Source organism: Prionailurus viverrinus, chromosome A2 (assembly GCF_022837055.1).
Source record: "Prionailurus viverrinus isolate Anna chromosome A2, UM_Priviv_1.0, whole genome shotgun sequence".
Lineage (NCBI taxonomy): Eukaryota > Metazoa > Chordata > Mammalia > Carnivora > Felidae > Prionailurus > Prionailurus viverrinus.
Genome location: NC_062562.1, coordinates 117,132,922 through 117,154,139, shown reverse-complemented (window position 1 = coordinate 117,154,139; position 21,218 = coordinate 117,132,922). Strand labels below are relative to the sequence as shown.

At 35.3% G+C, this 21,218-nt stretch overlaps 1 protein-coding gene across 6 annotated transcripts in view; it reads right to left on the bottom strand.

Moving 5' to 3' along the window:
- The window catches only part of PALS2 (protein associated with LIN7 2, MAGUK p55 family member), a 111,411-nt gene that overhangs the window by 36,866 nt on the left and 53,327 nt on the right, over positions 1-21,218 (bottom strand). For all 6 annotated transcript variants that reach the window (XM_047849707.1, XM_047849706.1, XM_047849708.1 and 3 more), the window contains 3 exons: positions 8,182-8,334; positions 4,181-4,333; positions 3,184-3,411 (listed from right to left, as the gene is read on the bottom strand). In XM_047849707.1, the coding sequence (XP_047705663.1) occupies positions 3,184-3,411; positions 4,181-4,333; positions 8,182-8,334 (534 nt within the window). The remainder of the gene's footprint in view (positions 1-3,183; positions 3,412-4,180; positions 4,334-8,181; positions 8,335-21,218) is intronic.

The following is a 21,218-nucleotide window of genomic DNA, read 5'->3' as shown; positions in this document are numbered from 1 at the left end:
GATTTCAGTTCCTGATATTAAAGAGAATGATTCTAATATTTACCTATCCAGAATAGTATTTTATCTAGTGTATTTTAAAAATTAAGATTAAGGAACTTCCCTCTTGTTCTCAATTTACTTATCCTTTTAAAAAACATCATGAATATGTATTAAATTTTATCAAATTCTGCACTGAGGTTTTTCTCTTTAAATCTGCTAATGTGCTTGGTTACACATATTGATTTCCAGTATGAAACCATCCTACCACACATGGGACAAATCCAACTTGGACATATCCTGTTATCTTTTTATGCATCATGAAATTTCATTTGCTAATATTTTGTTGAAAAATTTTACATGCATATCCTTGAGTGAAATGGAACCATAATTTATTTTCTTATATTTTTGGTACCTAGCTCATGGTGGCCTCAAAGATGAATAAGAGAATTCCTATCAGTTTGGCTTTAATGAACAAATGGAATTATGAACAGCCTTTCGGAACAAACCCATTTTACATAAGTCGAAGAACTTCAGAATTAGCTACAACTTCTAATTCACCTTGGTCTCAAATTTAAAATTATAGATCCTCAGGCCTAATGAAAAAGTTTGGATTTTTAATAAGCACCTCAAATGATTCTGATAAAAATGATCTACTGCTCATGCTTTGAAACACACCACCAGGGAGAGGGAGCTCCTGGCTTCCCTTTGCTCTCACAGCAGTTCAGAGGAAGAGTTAAGATAGGCCCACCAGGACTACATGATGAAGCTTCTATTGAAAGAGTTGAAGAGGCTAAATTCTCTTGCCTCTCCATAACTTTTCTTAGGAAAGATGACCATGGTTTGCTCAGGAGAGGCACTGGTAATGCCTTTTGTTCCAACATAATTAGTAATCATTTCCTTACTCACTTTAAACACGTTTTATTTAGTTCTCCTTTGGAAGCCTTCATATTATAGTCTCTTTTCTTTTTTATCCTAGGATAGGCCCAAGAACTGCCTCAGGCTTGGATGACCTCTCCTAACCCATTAAATCTTTTCTCCCAGTTCTAAAGGCTAGTAAAAGAGTTTGAGAAGGCATGGGATGGGGATAAATTTATGCCTAAGACGGGACTAAATATACTGGCACTTCACACTATTCAGATCAGTTCACAAGGTGCAGAATCTACAAAGGAATTTGAGCCAAAGTGCTAACATGTAACAATATTATAAAAATTTATCTTGCCTGTAAAAATCCAGGACGGCCTTGGTAAACTGGCAAGATTCCTGGTTTAAACCACAGGGAGGGAAAGATAATATTCCTATCACAACATAATAAAAATAATAAATAAATCTTAGATTCTACTTTTCCATACTACTCAGGTCCAAAAGGAAATGTGCCAGTTGAGAAATGCAGGTGGTCTGAGAGGTACTACTGATGTGAAATGTCTAATTTCAAATACCCATTTCTTTTCATGATTCTTTTCTCTGAAGACAAGGTCTCTACCTTCACCTCAACCAAAGTTCATGACAAACCTATTTATTTTCAGAAGTCAAATATACATAATAAAATCCATGACTAAATATTCTATCCTATTGAAGGAGGATGGTGGAGGAGTAGGAGGTCCCTAGGCTTGCCTTATCCTACGAATACAACTACATAACTATTAAATCATCCTAAATACACCAGAAATCTACCTGAAGAGTGGCAGAACAAATTCCACAACTAAAGGTACAGAAGAGGCCACAGTGAAGAAGGTAGGAAGTATGGAGACAAGACCTGGAGAGAAAAGGATCCTGGCCACTGCGATGGGAGGGAGCCGTGGTCATGGAGGAGGGAAGAGACAGACAAGCACACAGGGAAGCACATGGGGAAAATGAATCCCTGCAGCAACTGGCTTGGAAAGGGAGAGCATCCAAAGTTCATGAGTTCTTGCAACCAGTGAGGCCTAAATAAAGCCTGGAGTTGTAAAGGTTAGCATGCTTACCTCTGGGAGAACTCAGAGCTATCCTATCCTTCAATGAACAATGTACAACAGGTATTTAACATGTTATCCATATATTTCAAAGAATTATATAGACTTTTAAGTTCTCATATTGAAAATAAGACCATTGGCAGTATCTTACGTAAAAACTTACAACTTCACTTACTCATGAAACAATAAATTTGTGGAATAAAGTTGAAAAATTAAAGGCATCAATCTGAAACATGGATAGATATTTCCTATGTCTATATTATCTAGGTTTGAAAATCTCCTCAGTTCCAACACCCCACCATGACTGCCAAATATTTTTCTGCAATCACATTTTTACTTTTCTTTCTCTACAATTCTATTACACCACCACTACCTCATCATCACCATCACAACAATAGCAGCAGCTATGTGTTGAGCGCTATGTGCCAGGCACAGCTATGAGAATATGAAGTATGAATTAACTCATTTAATCCTCATAATATCTTTTGAGAAAATAAATATTATCCCTAACTACATACATGAGACAACCAAGCATGAGAGAGGCTAAGCTAGTAAGTGGCAGCATGGGTATTTGAACTCAGTATTAACTTTCCATTAGAGTTGTCTCTCACAAATCACCTCCTCACATCTCTAAAATTCTGCTTCTGGGTTACACAATATCATTTCTCTCTGTTTGGAAGTTCACTTAACATGATGAAGTTAGATGAAAAGTGTCATTAAAACGTTCCCCTGTTCAATAATCTACTTTACCTAAAAGTTAGTTATAAAAATCAGGTCAAATGTGTACAAACCACGTATTCAAGGTTTTTCTCAATCTATACCCATCCTCTCTTTCTGGCCACATTCCCAGTTTAGCCCATCACATGAATACTAAGCAAGAGCTAATTGGAGCTATATCTTATCCCCTCACAGGGCCTAATACAATGCCCAGAACATGACAGGTATCAAAAATGTTCGCTAGATTAATGACTAAAAGGCTTCATGATTTTTCTGATACCGAGCCATATATTTTATAATACTAAGGTTCATAGTGCTCACAAAGACATTTCTTTATCCTTCCTTTATAATAAGATAGTGCTAATTGTTTAAAAATTTAAAAATTCAAAAATTCACTCCTGACAAAATAAGGCAATTTAGAACATGGAAATCATTGTTTTCTCTTTAGCAAAAAAAAGTAGCAAGTGGCAGTTAAACCCAACAGTGTGATTAAAGAAATGAAAGTATTCTTAATATTACCAAGAATTTTATTGCTAACCTGTTGAGGAGTTATGGTATCTCTATAGCTTGGTAAAATCTTTAGGGTGACACTTCCACTAATATTTTTCAATAATTCTTGTAATTCCTTTGGATTGTTTCCAACCTCATGGCCATTGACTTCTTTAATGATGTCTCCCACATGAAGCAGACCTTGTCGATCTATCATTCCCCCGTGAAGGATTCGGGCAATTACCAGGTCATTATTTTCGACCCTAAATGTTACACCCTAAAGGAAATAAAAAACAGAATTATCAATGATTTCATATTATCAGGAAGAAATCTTAAATATTCATGAATATGTATATAAAAAACTAATACTAAAAGTAGGTGAGTGAATTGTTCCCATTTTTTCCCATGTTCTCTCCTCTCGCAATATCCTATTTTCTTAAATATGTTTTTAATGTTTACTTATTTTTGAGAGAGAGAGAGAAAGAGAGAGAGCGAGAGAGCATGAGCGCATGAGTGGAGGAGGGGCAAAGAGAGAGGGAGACACAGAAGCCAAAGCAGGCTCCAGGCTCTGAGCTGTCAGCACAGAGCCAGATGTGGGGTTTGAACTCACGAACTGTGAGATCATGACCTGAGCTCAAGTCAAACACTTAACCGACTGAGCCACCCAGGCGCCCCAATGCCTTCACTTTTAATAACTTTCTTCTGTATTTTGATACTATAATTAGCAAGCAACTTGAGTTCATTTCTTCAAAGGGTATAGGAAGAAATGGAGTATCGTTATCTCCTGTAATTTTTGCTGCCCATTAGCAAACTTCTGGCCTCTATTCAGTTTAACTTTTTTTTTGTTTAATTTTGTATGCTATATTAAGTTGAGAGAGCATCAGTTGTGTATTTATATACAAGCCAAAAAACAGTGATAAAACAGATAAACATGAATTAAAATTTTCATAGTAATACAAATTAGGAAAAAGAAAAAAATGAGATAGTGAATAAGCCACAAATATGTCAGATTTCAAATTTTAAAAGGCATTGATATATCTACTCACCAATGGCTCCCCAGCTCTTTTGTGAATACCAAGAATACGAATGGCATCTACTGGTAATAACTGATTATTGATAGAAGAATTATTCATTTCTGGGCTTGATGGAGGTGAATCATAACATTTTGATGCCACAATATCATGGGCCTCCAAGAGTGACTATAAGGATTCAAAACAGCCTGTGGTTATTGGTTATTAATGGAATAAGTTATTAAAAAATAAAGGGTTGATTATCCCAGTGGAGTGCTAAAATATTCCAAGGCACACATTATTAAATTCTAAAATATGAGTTAAATCAAAGGCAACAGAACCTTTTAAAGAAATATAAATAGTTTCAGTAACGTAAATAGTATTATATTCCTTGTTTTAAAAGATTTGGAGAGATTGACAGAGTTTTATGATTTTTAAAAAAAAAAATGTTCAGAGGAAACTGAACCTAGTCTTCAAAGTGAGGTGCACTGAAGGCACTGGCTTTCACTGCTGCCATTGTCATCAGCAATATCATCATTATTTATCATCAATCCCTGTTTATTAGGTATCATACAAATTCAAATGGTACAGACCCTCATTTTTACTCTAAAATTGTTATATTAATTCTTTACATGTACAAAATGTCTGCTAAAAAGATATCCAATAGAAAATGGATAAATATTTGCATATCAGTGGTAAGAGATGTTCTATTACTGAGAAAGGCTTAGTCTGTAAAACATATATATATATATATATATATATATATATATTTTTTTTTTTTTTTTTTTTAACGTTTATTTATTTTTGGGACAGAGAGAGACAGAGCATGAACGGGGGAGGGGTAGAGAGAGAGGGAGACACAGAATCGGAAGCAGGCTCCAGGCTCCGAGCCATCAGCCCAGAGCCCGACGCGGGGCTCGAACTCACGGGCCGTGAGATCGTGACCTGGCTGAAGTCGGACGCTTAACCGACTGCGCCACCCAGGCGCCCCTGTAAAACATATATTTTAAGGGAAAAAAAAAAAACTAATGAGCTAGTAATGGTCCTGAATATAATTTTACCTCCTACATTTACTATGTGCTATCATAAAGGATGACTTTGATCTAGCTTTCTAGGAATTTCTTACAATTTTTTGTGTATTTATTTTAGTTTTTCATTTATACTATAATTGTGTATACCCAACATAAAACTGAGCTAAAAAGTTATTTTTGTGAGTGGATGCAATGCAAGTTCAAAGACAAATCAAAATAGAAAGAAGGAAGAAAATGTCAACAGATTCAGAATAGAAGCAATCAGGATATGAGTTTAATTGGTAATTTCTGGTCATTTCATGAAAATATGCTGTAAGTGACTAAAGAAAATTTCCAAAAGAAAAATTCACTAATCCACATGTAAAGATTATTCTTATAAAAGCTAGAAGGTGCTGAAACCTCTAACCTGGGCTGTTTAGTTTTCATCCTTTGCCCTCTTCTTAGGTAATATTATCTACTCCTGTGACTGCACCACTACTTATACATTGATAACTTCCAGAACTCTCATGAGCTTCAGATTCATAGACTAAAAATTTGTCCACAACTAGCCAAAGTCATGATAACCTCAAAATCAAAAAGAGTAAGGACTGTAGAATATTGAAACATACTGAATTAATGAAAAATCCATAATTGCACAATTCTATTTCAAAAACAGAAGGACTGAAAAACTCATCTGTTACCATTCGAGACTGCTATTTTAAACAATTCTTTACTTTGAAAATTGGTGAAGGGAAGGATCAGGCACTTCTCTTTTATGAAATGCATTATGTGATAAGTAAATAACCCAGTTGAAAAGGAAACACTCTACTCTTTATACAAGAATACCAGCTATAAAATATAAAATAAGTGAAACAGAAAAATGTCATTTTGAAGCCTCTAATGAAAATACTGATTCAGGCAAGCATTAATTTGTGTTGATAAGTAGATAAATGGTTGGACAAGAAAAAGCATTTGTATAATGCTAGAATAATAACACACTAGATTATGTCCTAGTGAAGAATATTTCAAAAGAAGGATTAGACTGTCTTTGCCTTTAATCAAGGGACCAATCTCAGCGTTAATAATGGTGGGCTAACTAGGTGTCACACATCTTCTGATGTAGTTTAATTCATGTTGCATCACATCACTAATGATGCATTCTAATTCCAAATAATTAACTTGAATCATCAACCTTTTAGAACTTCTATTTACAGAAAATAGAAGGGATAACTAAGCAACACAGCAAAGAGACTACCAGACTCATCCGGAGAGTGGGATATTCTGGAGGGCAGTGGCCTGGTCTCTTAAGAGGTCAACATCATAATCAAGGGAGAATAGATGGTCCAATCAAATGCCAAACATGGGTCTAGGTTGGAAACCCATAAGTACAAACCAGCTGTAAAGAATATTTTGTTGTCAAATGGAGATGAATAGAATATGCATATTACATGAGATAAAGATTCACTGAAATGGAAAAGTGGAAATTAATGACTGGAAAAAAAAAGGTAAGTTACAAAATACCTTGTGCAAAAGGATCTCAATCACTAAAGAAAAAAATACGTATGTATAAGCACAGAAAAAGTATGGAGGAATATGCACTAGAATAGTACAGTAGTGTTCTGGGTACTAAGAATGCAATGTCTTAATTTAAAAATTTTTGCTTGTATTTTCTAATTATATTTATTGAACTTTATATAAATTCATATACTTATTAAATTTTATATATTTATGAAAAATATATAGCATGCCTGAAAGCTTTACCAGATGCTTGAGATATCACAAACTTAACATGGCCAGTTACCTTAACATTAACATATCAGTTTCTTCTAGAGTGTTCCTCATCTCAGTGAGGGCCACCAATTATTTTTCAGAAATCTTACCCTTGTCAACTTCCCACATCCCTCTTCTGCAACTACACCACATGTAACCAATCACCAAGTCCTGTTGATTTTATGGGTTAAAACTTGAAAATCCTTACATACTCCTCTTTTTTCCCCTCATGGTTTCCCACTGTTCTCAGGATAAGGTCCAAATAGTTCACTCTGACTTATAAAACCTTAATCAACTAGTACCAACATAAGTTGTCTCCAAAAACTGTCTTTTTTTTTTTTTTTTTTTGTATTTAAGATCCTGATTCATGGAGAAATCATTTCACTATCAACCTTCATATTTTGCAGCCACATTGTTGAAGGGTCATAGAAAGTTCCGGAGAAAAACCAAAGGGGTTTTGCCATTTGATTTTCAATGTTAAGATTTGCAGTGAAAGCAAGTGACACTTTATTCTTCTATCCCAGCACCACTTATTGAACGGTCCATTCTTTATCCCCTAAAATGCAGTATCTCTGTCATAAATCAAGCTGCCGTATATATGTGGATATATTTCTGGGATTTTTATTCTCTTCTATTCATTTATTTTTCGAACACTGTCTCAATACCACACTTAATTATGGGTTTATAAGAAACCTCCCCACCCCCTTCCCTTTCTCTTCTGAAACTGACTCTTTGTTAAACAGGTTAACTCTTCACTGATACAGGCCAATGCTTCAATTGTATTTATTTTTTTGCACCTGTGGAGGATATGCTATGGATAAGTTTCTATTCTTACACAGTCCTCTCTTATTCCAAGGTCATCGATTGCATCTCAGTCTCAGAAGCAATACTGCAACAGCTTTAACAAGGAAGGCTGTGAAACTGGTAGTGAGGAATAAAAATCCATTATCACAGTAAGAAAAACATCTTTAGCATGCGTTCTGATGGTGAATCAAGGCTGGTTTCAATTACACAAAGGAAAATCCATTCTGATGTCTTTTTGCTATACATTTATGTACTGTGTTTTAGTTATGTGTGTCTGTTTTTGTATCCTCAGTATATCAGGGTAGTAAAATACCTAAGTTGGAATTCACATATTTACAAAATATGGCTCTAAAAAATCTTAAATATATCACCTTAAGCTGAACCTTAACTATTAAAAGAGAATACTTTGGGAATACAGGGGACTTGGGAAGAAGAATAATAGGCAAAGTTTACCTGGAAGTGAGGCTCTTTGAGTATACCAACCAGTTCTGCCACATTTTCATCCACATTTATTAAAGGAGTGATATCTTCAAGAATTTCATTGACTAATTCTAAGTTATTGTCACTGACAGCTTCTAGTTTTGAGTCTTCTAGCCTCTCATGAGCCTGAAAAGATAACCGTATATTAAAGTCATAACACACATTGTCTTGCTCCAGACCATGGTTTTTTTCTTGATTTCTTTTTCAAAAAGAATGTTTTAAAAAATGTTATTCCAAGGTTTGGTTCATTGAAACCAAATTTAATAGTCCAATCAGAGGCAATATAGAGATTCTGTAGTAAATGTTATCATGAAGTATAATAAATCTTGGCTTCTATTCCTAACCTAAAAGTCATGGAAAACTTTAATTAAACCATGAAAAACTGAGTAGGTATGGGGAGCCTGGGTGGCTGAATCCATTGAGCGTCCACCTGTGGCTCAGGTCACGATCTCATGGTTCATGAGTTCCAGCCATGTGTCGGGCTCTGTGCTGAAAGCTCAAAGCCTGGAGCCTGCCTCAGATTCTGTGTCTCCCTCTCTCTCTGCCCCTCCCCCACTCATGTTTTCTTTCTTTCTCTCTCTCAAATAAACACTAAAAAATGTGTTTTTTTTAATTTTTAAAAAAAAGGAAAAAGAAAAAACTGAATAGGTCAAATGACAATTTAAAAAACATTTTCTAGCCAATATAAATTCCTCATGACTTTCTTATCTAGGCTCAAACTCTAGATGATACTGCATATGCTTCATGAAAATAAACGATTATAAATAAAAACAAAAAATAGGAATATAATAATTATATGGACTGCCATTAAAAAATAATAAAAACCATTCTGGGAGCACCAGAATCCTAAAGCTACCATTTTCCAACTTTGAAAATCAGCAAAATAGTGTCAATTCAGGGAAGGTAGCTCTTGAACTGGACCTTGAAAGACTGTATGATTTTGTTAGGGGAGTGACCCTCTCATATTTCTGTATTAAGTTGCCTTTTTTTTTTTTTTAATTGTTTTTTTCAACGTTTATTTATTTTTGGGACAGAGAGAGACAGAGCATGAACGGGGGAGGGGCAGAGAGAGAGGGAGTCACAGAATCGGAAACAGGCTCCAGGCTCTGAGCCATCAGCCCAGAGCCCGACGCGGGGCTCGAACTCACGGACTGCGAGATCGTGACCTGGCTGAAGTCGGACGCTTAACCGACTGCGCCACCCAGGCGCCCCAAGCCTTTTTTTTTTTTTTAATCTCACAATCTTTTCCATGCAAAATGGACTGTGAATCACACTGTCACAGAAAATAAGTAGGTTTCAATAGTGAGGGTAAAGCAGAGTTTTAAATTCAAACTGGAGGGGCACCTGGAATGCTCAGTCAGATGAGCCTCTGACTCTTTATTTCAGCTCAGGACACGATCCCAGGGTCTTGGGATCAAGCCCTCGCTGGGCTCCACACTAAGCCTGGAGCCTGCTTAAGATTCTCTCATCGTCTCTCCCTCCTTCCCTAACCTTACTCCCTCTGACCCCCTCCCCTGCTTGCACGCTTGCAAAATCACTTTCTAAAAAAAAAAGAAAAAAAATTCAAACTAGAAATGAATGCTAAATATTCTCTATTTTTTAAAAATGTTTATTTATTTATTTTGAGACAGAAAGAGTGAGTAGGGGAGGTGCAGAGAGAAGGAGAGAGAAAGCATCCCAAACAGGCTCTGCGTCATCAACACAGAGCCCAGTGTAGGGCTCAAACCCACAAACTGTGAAATCATGACCTGAGCCGAAACCAAGAGTCAAATGCTCAACAGACTGAGCCACCCAGGTGCCCGGCATTCTCTCTCTTTTAATTGCTCTCTGTTTTTCTGATAAATGGTTGCTGTCTGATTTTGAAGACAAAGCAGAGCATAACTGTTAAGATTTAATGTATAAATGAAACGATGTAAGATCACAAACCTTATATTTAATATTTTAAGATCAATTTCTCTAAGTACTCAGGAAAAATCCAAGTTTCAAGTGGTAACAGTATCAGTTAAACTTTATCTGCACCTATAATACTTCAGCTGTTATTTTTACCACGGAGTGGATCCTTCAAAGACAAACACAGATTCTAATTTTTAAAATGCAATTTTTTTCATTTAAATGTATTTCCTCTAAGTGACTCACAAGAGTGAAGTAAGAGCTTAAGTAGAAGAGGCGGACATATATTAAGCAACATTTCTAAGAAATACCTCAGAAGAAGAAATTTAAGTCATATGAAGACAGAAGAAATTATAACTGTTATTAAACGAAGAAAAATGTCAAAAGACCAAATGTAATTTAGAGAAAGCAGTTTCTATTACATTTGGATAAGAAAAAAATAGATAAAAAAATTAAGATTAGAAAACATCACAAAGAACGAAATGGATAAATTTGTAATTTTCTGAAAGCATAACACAAGCCTAATAAGGATAAGATGATGAGGACACTCAATATGTATCATAAAATGATTATCACCATTGGAAAAAAACTAAAATAACAGACATAACTAGCTAACTCTTACAAAACAAACTAGACTTGCTTATTACTTTAATACAAATATTCGCTGTTAACAAATACTGAATTTAGCATCATTAACCTTGCTAACCTTGTTTAACCTCTTATGGTAGTATAAGAAAGTTTAAGCAAAAAAAAGGAAAGAAGCTTAACATTTATTGAGGGCTGTGTGTGTGTGTGTGTGTGTGTGTGTGACTGAGGGAGTGAGAAAGAGAGAGACCATGTTCTCAGTGCTGTGTGAGTGAATGAGTGTGTGTATATGTGTATATCAAACAAAGATAGATGTGTTATTATCTTCACCTTATAAACACTCATGTAAAGTAAGATAAAGTGATTTGCTTGAATTCATACTACTGATAAGTGGCAGTCAGGTAGTCTAATATCAAGGCATATCTGACCTGATCACTACATAGACAGCCACTGTGGTTAATTATTCCATCTACTATATGATGTATCATTCTAACTCATTTTAACTGTGTGAGATATGCTCTCATTGACTGCTAGTTGAGTTGCTGCTTCTTAGCATGTTTTTCTAGTCCAGATGTGGTGTTAATTATGTTCTACTACATCTGTCCTCATAGTTATTTTATACTCCTATGGTTCAGAATAAAACCCACCCCTTCAACCTGTACCCTTTGTGCTCCAAATAAGAGGTATAAAAACACCACCTATTTCTCCAGGAAAACAGATAATGACTGGCTTACAGTTTTCAGGTAGTAAGTCAGTATATTTTCTATAACATCCTATGATTATGTAACATTATCAATTCAAGACACTGGGACAAGTAAAGAAACCAAAATGATCATTGACTTGAGAACTCTAATAAACCCTTCGTTTCTATGTTCATCTACCTTACTGCTCCCAAATTGGGTGAGGACACATGGGAATGTGGAAAGACCCACAAGAAAGAGGAAGTAAGTAGGAGGGCAGAATTATGTTATAAAAACAAACATACCTGAAGGTTTTTTCACATGAACTGCACAGACTGGTTCTGTAGTAGGAGAAGAATATCACCACACAATACAGAAATTCTCAGAAAAAAGCTTTTTAGTGAAACTGTAGCTGTAATTATATTAACACAGAAAGCCAATTTCTTAAAAAATATTTTCATAATGTTTATTTTTGAGAGAGAGCGCAAGTGGTGGAGGGGCAGAGAGAGGTGGACAGAGATGTGAAGCGGTTCTCCGCTGACAGCAGTGAGCACAGTGCAGAGCTTGAACCCATGAACTGCAAGACCATGACCTGAGCTGAAGTCGGATGCTCAACCAACTAAGCCACCCAGGCACCCCGGAAAGCTCATTTCTGAAATACAGTTGGGGCTATCAAGATCAACTTTAGTTTTTCCAAGAAAGCAAGTGTAGGTCCATATTTGTTAACTACGTAAATTTTTAAGCTCTAAGATACTGTGAAAGAAGCTGGGACCTCTATTCATTTTAAAGTCAGAATATATTTACTAGCTTTTAAGAGGCAAGTACCAACTTGAATTTAACTAATCCAACCAAAAAAAAAAAAAAAAAAAAAAAAAAAAAGGAAATACTAAAAACTGACCAGAAGGACAGATGAATCATTAGCTATTTGAATAAATGGGTCTTGTTTCCTTTAAGAAAAAGCATTATTAGAAAGCTAGCATAATTGGGGCACCCAGGTGGCTCAGGTCATGATCTCACTGTTCGTGGGTTCAAGCCCCACGATGGGCTCTGTGCTGACAGCTCAGAGCCTGGAGCCTGCTTTGGATTCTGTGTCTTCCTCTCTCTCTGTTTTCCCCTGCTTGCGTTCTCAAAAATAAAGATTGAAGGGGTGCCTGGGTGGCTCAGTCAGTTAAGCGTCTGACTTCAGCTCGGATCATGATCTTGCAGTTCTTGGGTTGGAGCCCCACGAGGGGCTCTGTGCTGACAGTTCAGGGCCTACAGCCTGCTTCGGATTCTGTGTCTCCCTCTCTCTCTGCCCCTCACTGCTCGCTCACACACACACACACACACACACTCTCTCTCTCTCTCTCTCTCTCTCTCTCTCAAAAATAAACATTAAAAATTAGAAAAGATTAAAAAAAAGAAAAAAAAAACGAGCATAACTTAATAAAAATATATTCCACTTGCCACAAGGGTTGAAAGAACATGCCACAACTGGCTTTGTAGAACACTTGGAGCTGACACAAATATGGCCTAATCTACCTGGTAGGTCCAGTTCTGAGAAACCTATTCACCACTGCATCTTAGAAAAATGACCTACAGAGAGGAAAAAGTTCTTTCAGGACTTTTAGGTATTTTATATTGGCATAGTCTAACCATGCTTGCAAGCAAATAATAATAATAATAATAATAATAATAATAATAATAAAAAGTCTAACAGAAGCTGTGGGCTATAATAAAGAGATAAATATTACTATTTATTATATTGTATCTAATACTATTATCATTTTGTGTAGTAACCTTTTCTCCCTTAAAAGCAAGGACCAAAATACCATAAAATTTTTAAAATATTTATATTTTTAGGAGAGAGAGAGAGAGAGAGAGAGAGAGCGAGCGAGCACGTGCACATGCATACACAAGGTGGGGGAGAGACAGAGAGAGAGGAAGACAGGATCTGGAGCAGGCTCCATGCTGTGAGCGCAGAGCCCAAAACAAGGCTTGAAAAGCTAAGTACATGAGAAATAAGCTTGGCTGTGGTCAAAGAGTTATCCTCTTCTATTCTAGACATTTAGGACAAGAAAGATCAAGAGAAGCCCACAAATGGTCTAAAATAAATAAGAATTTGAGCAGAAAGTAGAAATGAGAATAGAAAGCAATTTCTAATTTGCTTCTGCATACATTATATCAAAGAGAATGAGATTTGTTTTGAACTACAAAGATGAAATAAGTATAAATAAATTAGAACTGAATTCTCTAATGAGTAGAGAACTTGTCAGAAATTTAGTTAACCAAAGAGGTCAAATTCTTACGTTAGATAAATTGTATATCAAAGTACTCAGGGAGCTTCTAAATAACATTGCTGAGCCATTCTTAGAGGTATCTGTAGAATCAGGAGAACCACACAGATGTCAAAAAACTAGAAATGGGAATCTGTTATGCTTTTAAAAATGAGAAAAACCGTTTTTTTTTTTTTAAAGCTTGGCTTTAACAGTATTCAGAGAAAATATAAAAGATACTTTTTATAATCTTTGAGTGGGAAAGACCTTTCTAACTTATGTTGCAAAATCTGGAAAAGCCATAATTTAAGCAAAAAAGGCCCAATAAAATTAACATTTAAAATTTCAAATTTCTTGTTAAAAATTAGCAAAGTCAAAAAACAAGTGAAAAACTAGGGTTAAAATACTTACAAATCATAATATAGACAAAGGGTTAATTTCCTTATATATAAAGGACTTCTACAAACCAATAAGAAAAAGATCAACACATTAAGAGAAATAAGCAAATAATATGAAAAATTCACAGAAAAGGAAATTCAAACTCTTAAACATATGAAAAGATGCACAGCCACATTCATGAGAAGTATAAGCAAATTATAATACAATATTCTTTTTTTTTTTATCAGATTGCCAAAGATAAAAATTCTGGTAACATACCATGTTAGTGAGAATAGGGTAGAAGACAGACACTCTCACACATTTTTTTTCCCCCCTGGTGGAAACATACTAGTGCGCAGAGTACACATTTATCTCAAACTCACATGGATCATTTCCCAAGACAGACCACAGTAAGGGCCATAAAACACATCTTAAAAAGTTTATAAGAATAAAAATTATATAGAGTATGCTCTCAGACCACAATGGGATTAAATCGAAACTTAGTAAAACAGCCAGAAACCCATGAAACACTTGGAGACAAAGCAACACATTTTTTTTTTTAATGTTTATTCATTTTTAAGAGACAGAGCGCAATTGGGGGTGGGGCAGAAAGGGAGGGAGACACAGAATCTGAAGCAGCCTCCAGTCTCTGAGTGGTCAGTACAGAGCCTGATGTGGGGCTTGAACTCACAAACCGTGAGATCATGACCTGAGCTGAGATCAGATGCTTAACCGACTGAGCCACCCAGGTCCCCCAAAGCAACATATTTCTGACAATACACAGGTCCAAGAAGTCTTAAGAAAAATTTACAAATATATCAACCAAGTGAAAATAAAACTTACCAAATTTGGGGGGGATGCAGCAAAGGCCATATTTAAAGAGAAATTTATAGCAGTGAATGCATAGTTAGGAAAGAAAAAAGACCTAAAATCAATAATCTAAACATCCACCTTACAATATAACTCAAAAAAGAGCAAATTAAATACAAAGTAGAAGAAAAGAAAAATTTAAAGCACAAATCAATCAACTGAAAAGAGAAAATCAATAAAAGTTAATGAAACCAAAAGCTGGTTCTTTGAAAAGATTAAAATTCCAGCTTAACTAAGAAAAAAGAGAGAAGACAGAGATTTACTAATAACAGAAATGAAAGGGGGGCCATTACTACTGACGCTATCAATAAAGGAATAATATGAACAATTCTAAGCCCAGAAATTTGATAACCTACATGAAATGGATCGATTCCTTTAAATACACAATCCAACAAAACACACAAAAGGAAGTATAGATAACTTGAATAGTCCTATATCTGTTAAAAAATTATATCAATAATTAATAACCTTCCCAAACAGAAAGCACCAGGCCCACATGGGTTTGCTGGTAAATTCTACCACACATTTAAGGAAGAAATTATACTGATTCTCTACAATCTCTTCCAGGAAGCCGAAGAAAAATTTCTTAATTCATTCTACAAGGAGAGCATTACTCTAATACCAAAACTGGACAAAACCTTAATTTGTCATTATACAGTTATTAAAACCCAGACAGACATATTCAACACAAAGTATGAACACTAATGTACACTATGCACTTTAGCTAATAAAGTTTTAAATAGAAAAACTGAAAATAAAGTACAGAGAATTTCCATGTATCTGCCTCATCCTAGTTTCCCTTATTCACACCTTGCATTAGTGTGATATGTTTGTTATAAGTCAATTTGATATACTATTACTAACTAAAGCCTATAGTTTACATTGAGATCCATTCTTTTTTTTTTTTTATAATTTTTTTTTCAACGTTTATTTTTATTTTTGGGACAGAGAGAGACAGAGCATGAACGGGGGAGGGGCAGAGAGAGAGGGAGACACAGAATCGGAAACAAGCTCCAGGCTCTGAGCCATCAGCCCAGAGCCCGACGTGGGGCTCGAACTCACGGACCGCGAGATCGTGACCTGGCTGAAGTCGGACGCTTAACCGACTGCGCCACCCAGGCGCCCCGAGATCCATTCTTAATGTTGTATAGTTCCATGGTTTTTGACAAATGCATAATGTCGTCTATGCACGTTTACAGTATCATATAGAATAACAGTTCCACTGCCCTAAAAATGCTCCATGCTCCACCTACTCACCCTCTCTTGTACTTTCCCAAACCCTGGCAACTATGGAGTGTTTTGTATTGTCTCTATAACTTTTGCTTTTTCCAGAATGTAATATAGTTGGAGTCATACAGTATGTACTCTTCTAAGACTGGCTTCTTTCATCTAGCAACATGTATTTAAGGTTCCTCTGTAGTTTTTTTGAAGCTTGATAGTTCAATTCTTTTTACTGCTGAATAATATTCCATTGTATGGATACATCACACTTTATGCTATTAAAGACATCATGGTTTGCTTTCAAGTTTTGATAATTATGAATAAAGACGCTATAAACATTCACATGTAGATTTCTATGTATACATAAATTATCAACTCACTTGGTTAACTATCAAGGAGTGCAACTGGGGCACCTGGGTGGCTCAGTTGGTTAAGCGTCTGAATTCAGCTCAGGTCATGATCTCAGTTTGTGGGTTCAAGCCCTGCATCAGGCTCTGTGCTGACAGCTCAGAACCTGGAGCCTGCTTCAGATTCGGTGTGCGTCTCTCTCTCTCTGCTCCTCTTCCCCTCGCGCGCACACACACACACACACACACACTCTCAAAAATAAACACTAAATTTTTTTTTTTTAATTAAAGGAGTGCAGCTGCTGGATTGTATGGTAATACCATGTTAGCTTTCTAAGAAACTGCCAAAGCATCTTCCAAAGTAGTTGTGCTATTTGCAATACTAACAGCAATGAAGAAATAGCTTCCTTTTTATAATATAGGCCTACTTCAGAGATACTGTGGGTTCGGTTCCAGACTACCACAATAAAGATAACATTGCAATAAAGAGAATATCGCAGTAAAGCCAGTCAAATGAATTTTTTGGTGTTTCGGGTGCTTAAAAGTTACTATAGTCTATTAAGTGTGCAATAGCATTGTGTCTGAAAAAAAATGTATATACCAACTTAATTAAAAGTTACCTTATCACTAAAAACTGCTAACCATCATCTGAGCTTTTGATGGGTCATAATATTTTTGCTGAGAGACTCACACCTCGATGCTGATGGCTGCTAACTGCTCAGGGTGGTATTCCTGAAGGTCTGGGTAGCTGTGGCAATTTCTTAAAATAAGACAAAATGAAATCTACTGCATTGATGGACTCTTCTTTTACAAATGATTTTTTTTTTTTTTTTGTAACAGGAGATTCTGTTTGACAGTTTTTCCCCTACAGTAGAACTTCTTACAAAATTTAGAGTTAATCCTCTCACACCCACCATTGCATTATCATCTGTTGCTGTCATTTCAACAATCTTCACAGCATCTTCATCAGTAGACCCCATCTCAAGAAACCACTTTCTTTGCTCACCCATAAGAAGCAACACCTCATCCATTAAAAAGTTTATCATGAGACTGCAGCAATTCAAATATTATAATGAAAAAGTGCAAATATCTTGAGAATTACCAAAATGTGATACAGAGACATGAAACAAATGCTGTTGGAAAAATGATACAAATAGATATGCTTAATGCAGTGTTGCCACAAAGCTTCATTTTTTTTTTTTTTTAGAAAACCCACAGTATCTGTGAAGGGCAATAAAAAGAAGCACAAGAAAATGAGGTATGCCCATGTACATTTTGCAAATATTTCCCCCCAATCAGTAGCTAGCCGTTTCATTCTCTTAAAGAGGAAATTTTAAAATTTTGATAAAATCTAATTAATGAAATTTTTCATTATGCTTCATGCTTTTTATGTTTTACCTATGAAGTCTTTCTCTAACCCAAAGTTGCGAAGTTTTTATGTATTCTTTTAGATGTTTTAAAATCTTAGTTCTTACTTTTAGATCTATGATTTGTTTTGAGGTAATTGTATATAATGTGAGGAATAAGATATTGTTAATTTTTTTGCATATAAATATTCTATTGTTCCAGCAACACTTATTTAAAGAACTATCATTTCTTCATTGAATTACCATGGTATTATTAATAAAAACCAGTTGACCATACATGTGTTGGTCTCTATCTGGGCTCTAACCTGTGCCACTGATCTATACCAATATTACACTGTTTTCTTTACTGTAGGGTAACAGTAATCCTGGACATCATGTTGTAGAGAACATCAAATTTTGTTCTTTTTTAAAACTGTTTTTGTTAGGGTAGGTCCTTGATAAATTTCACTATCATCATGTCAGCCTGAAATTTTGACTGCTATTATAGGGATTCTATAGATCAGTTTGGGGAGAACTGACATGTTAAAGACAAATGAACCTTCCAAACCCTGTATGTATATATGTATGTATGCCTTTAATTTCAGCATTTTTTTTATAGTTTCCAGTGTACAGGTCTAGCACACATTACATTTACTATTTCTTTAATTTACAATTTCTGATTCATTGCTAGTATATAAAAATACAATTGATTTATGTAGATCAATCTTGTATCCTGTGACCTTGCTAAACTCACTTGTTAGTTCTAGAAAGTGTGTTTCCCCTCGCCCCCCCCCCCTTTCTGGTAGATTCTTAGGGTTTCAACAGAGACAATAATGTCATCCTTGAATAAAGATAGTTTATTTTTTCCTCTTTAATCTGTATGCCTGTTCCTTCCACTGGCTAGTACCTCCAGGTATAGAAGTGAATGGAAGTAATGAAGGCTGAACAGGAGTGATCACAGAAAGACAGCATTCTATGTTCCACCAAGAATTATGATGTTAACTATGGTTCTTTTTTAATAGATGTCCTTTATCAGGTTGAGGCAATTTCCTTTTAAATTTACCAAGTTTTATCAGGAATGAATAACGTTCAATTTTGTAAGATGCTTTTCCTGTGACATAATCACATGATTTTTTTTATGTTAAATTAAACTGCTGACATTTATTGGTTTTCAAATGTTAAGGCAGTCTTGCATTTTTGAGCCAAAACTCACTTAATGGAATATTTCCTTTCTTGAAATGTCTTTAGCTGGCTTTGCTATTAGCGTAACAATAAGCTTCATAAAAGTAAATGTTCCTTTCTCTTCCTTTGAGGAAGAAATCAAGTAGAATTGGTATTACTTCTTCCTTAAAAGTTTGACAGAATATTATTGGGAAGCGATTTAGGCTGGAGCTTCAAGAAAGGTTTCAAACTGAAAATATTCAGTTCGAAAAAATAAATACAAGGCTATTCAGGTTGTCTATTCTTACATAGATTTTAGTTGTATCTTTTAAGTAACTAGTCAATTTCACCTAAGTTGTCAGATCTATTGTCATAAAGTTCTTCATAATATTATTCTTGCAATATCTGTTGGATTTGTACTGATGTCCTTTTTCATTTCTGATACTATAATGTGTGCCTAGCTAGAGGTTTACTTATTTTACAGTTATATTCAAAGTTATATTGACTTTTTCTATTTTTGTCTTTTATACGTTCAAACTTATTTTCATTATTTACTTCTTTGTCCCTATTTTGAATTTGTTCTTTTTCTATTTTTTGGAGGTGACTTATCACTTAGATGACTGACTTATATATTCTCTTCTAACTAGACATTTTCCTCCAAGCATTGCTTTGACATGTATTTTCATTTTCATTCAATTCAAAATAGTTTTTTTTAATGTTTCTTTGTGATTTCTGCTTTGACCCAAGGCTATTTAAAAGTATGCTGTTTAATTTCCAGATATTTGGTAATTTTTCAGATAACTCTGCTACTGAATTTTAGTTTAATTTTGCTTTAGTTTCATAGGTCTGCTACAACAAACTGGGGTGAATTCTGCCCAATGTACTGTGTAGTATGAGGACTCTCCACTCAGGCTGGTGAGAATGCAAACTATTCTCCATCCTTTGTGATCTCTGGAAATTGTTTGGCCTACTGTGCTTTCCAGGGGATCTTCCAACTCTAGAGGCTTACTTCATATATATACAGGTCAGTACTCAGCCAAAGATTTGAGGGCAGATTCTAGAGCCCTTTTTGTGTTCAGCTTCCTCCTCCCTGATTCCAGTCAGTCACTTCAATCTCCCCAGATCCTGACCTCTCTGAAGACTACTGGCCGGTTGTGTTTCCTCTTGCTGTACTGCAGCCTGAAAACTATACTCAACTCAGTTTCAAAATGCTCACTTCATTTGTTTCCTTTCTGTCAGGCATCATGGTCCTATGCTGCCTGCTGTCCCATGTCTAAAGACAGTCTGTCTCCCCATCCCATATTTTGCTAACTTGTGAGGGTAATTCAAGAGTATTTTTTTTCTTCCTTATGGCTGGGGTGAACTTTATTCATCCTTACAACTTTACTTTTGGTGGTTACCCTAGAGATTTCAGCATGCATCCCTTTTTATATATCATAACCCATTACTTTTATCACTTCCTGAACAACAAAAGAATCTTACAGTTGACTCATTAAGTCTCTCCTTCCTTTTAGGCTATCATCTTAGCATACTTCACTTATATACAGGTTATAAATGCCCCCAAGACAAGGTTATTATCTCATCTTAAAAGTCAATATTATTTTATATTTACCATTAATATTCTCTTTCATTTGTCATTCTGTCAGAAAAACTCTTTTTCTGCATTTCTTATAGAGTAAATGGAGATTATTTCTTTCAGATGTTGTCTAAACTAATCTTTATTTTGCTTTCATTTTTGGAGCTACTTTTGCTGGAAAGGAATTTAAGGTTGGCAGTGTTTTTCCTTCAAAATTTTAGTGATCTTAATGTACTCTGTTTTCACATTCATAGTCCCTGTTTTATTGCTATTAGTCTTATTGTTTCTCTTTAAAGATAATGTGTATTTCTTCTCTGATTGCTTTACAAATATTCACTCTGTTTTTGATTTTCAGGAATTTAACTATGACGTTCCAAAAAATGTTTTTCTATATACTGAGGGTTCACTTTGCTTCTTGAATCATCAATGTTGTTCACTAATTTTGAAAATTCTTGGCCACTGCATCTTCAACTATTTCTTTTGCCCCATTTTCCCTCCCCTCTTTCTGGGATACCAGTTACATGTGTATCAGATCTTCTGAGTATGACTTACATATTCTCTCTTTTCTTTTTCCATACTTACACTCGGCATTTCAGTTTGCATGCTTTCCACTAACTGTATTTAAATTCATGAATCCCCTTTTCTGCAATGTTTTATCTATTCACCTCATCAAATAGGCTTTTAATTTCAGATATATTTTT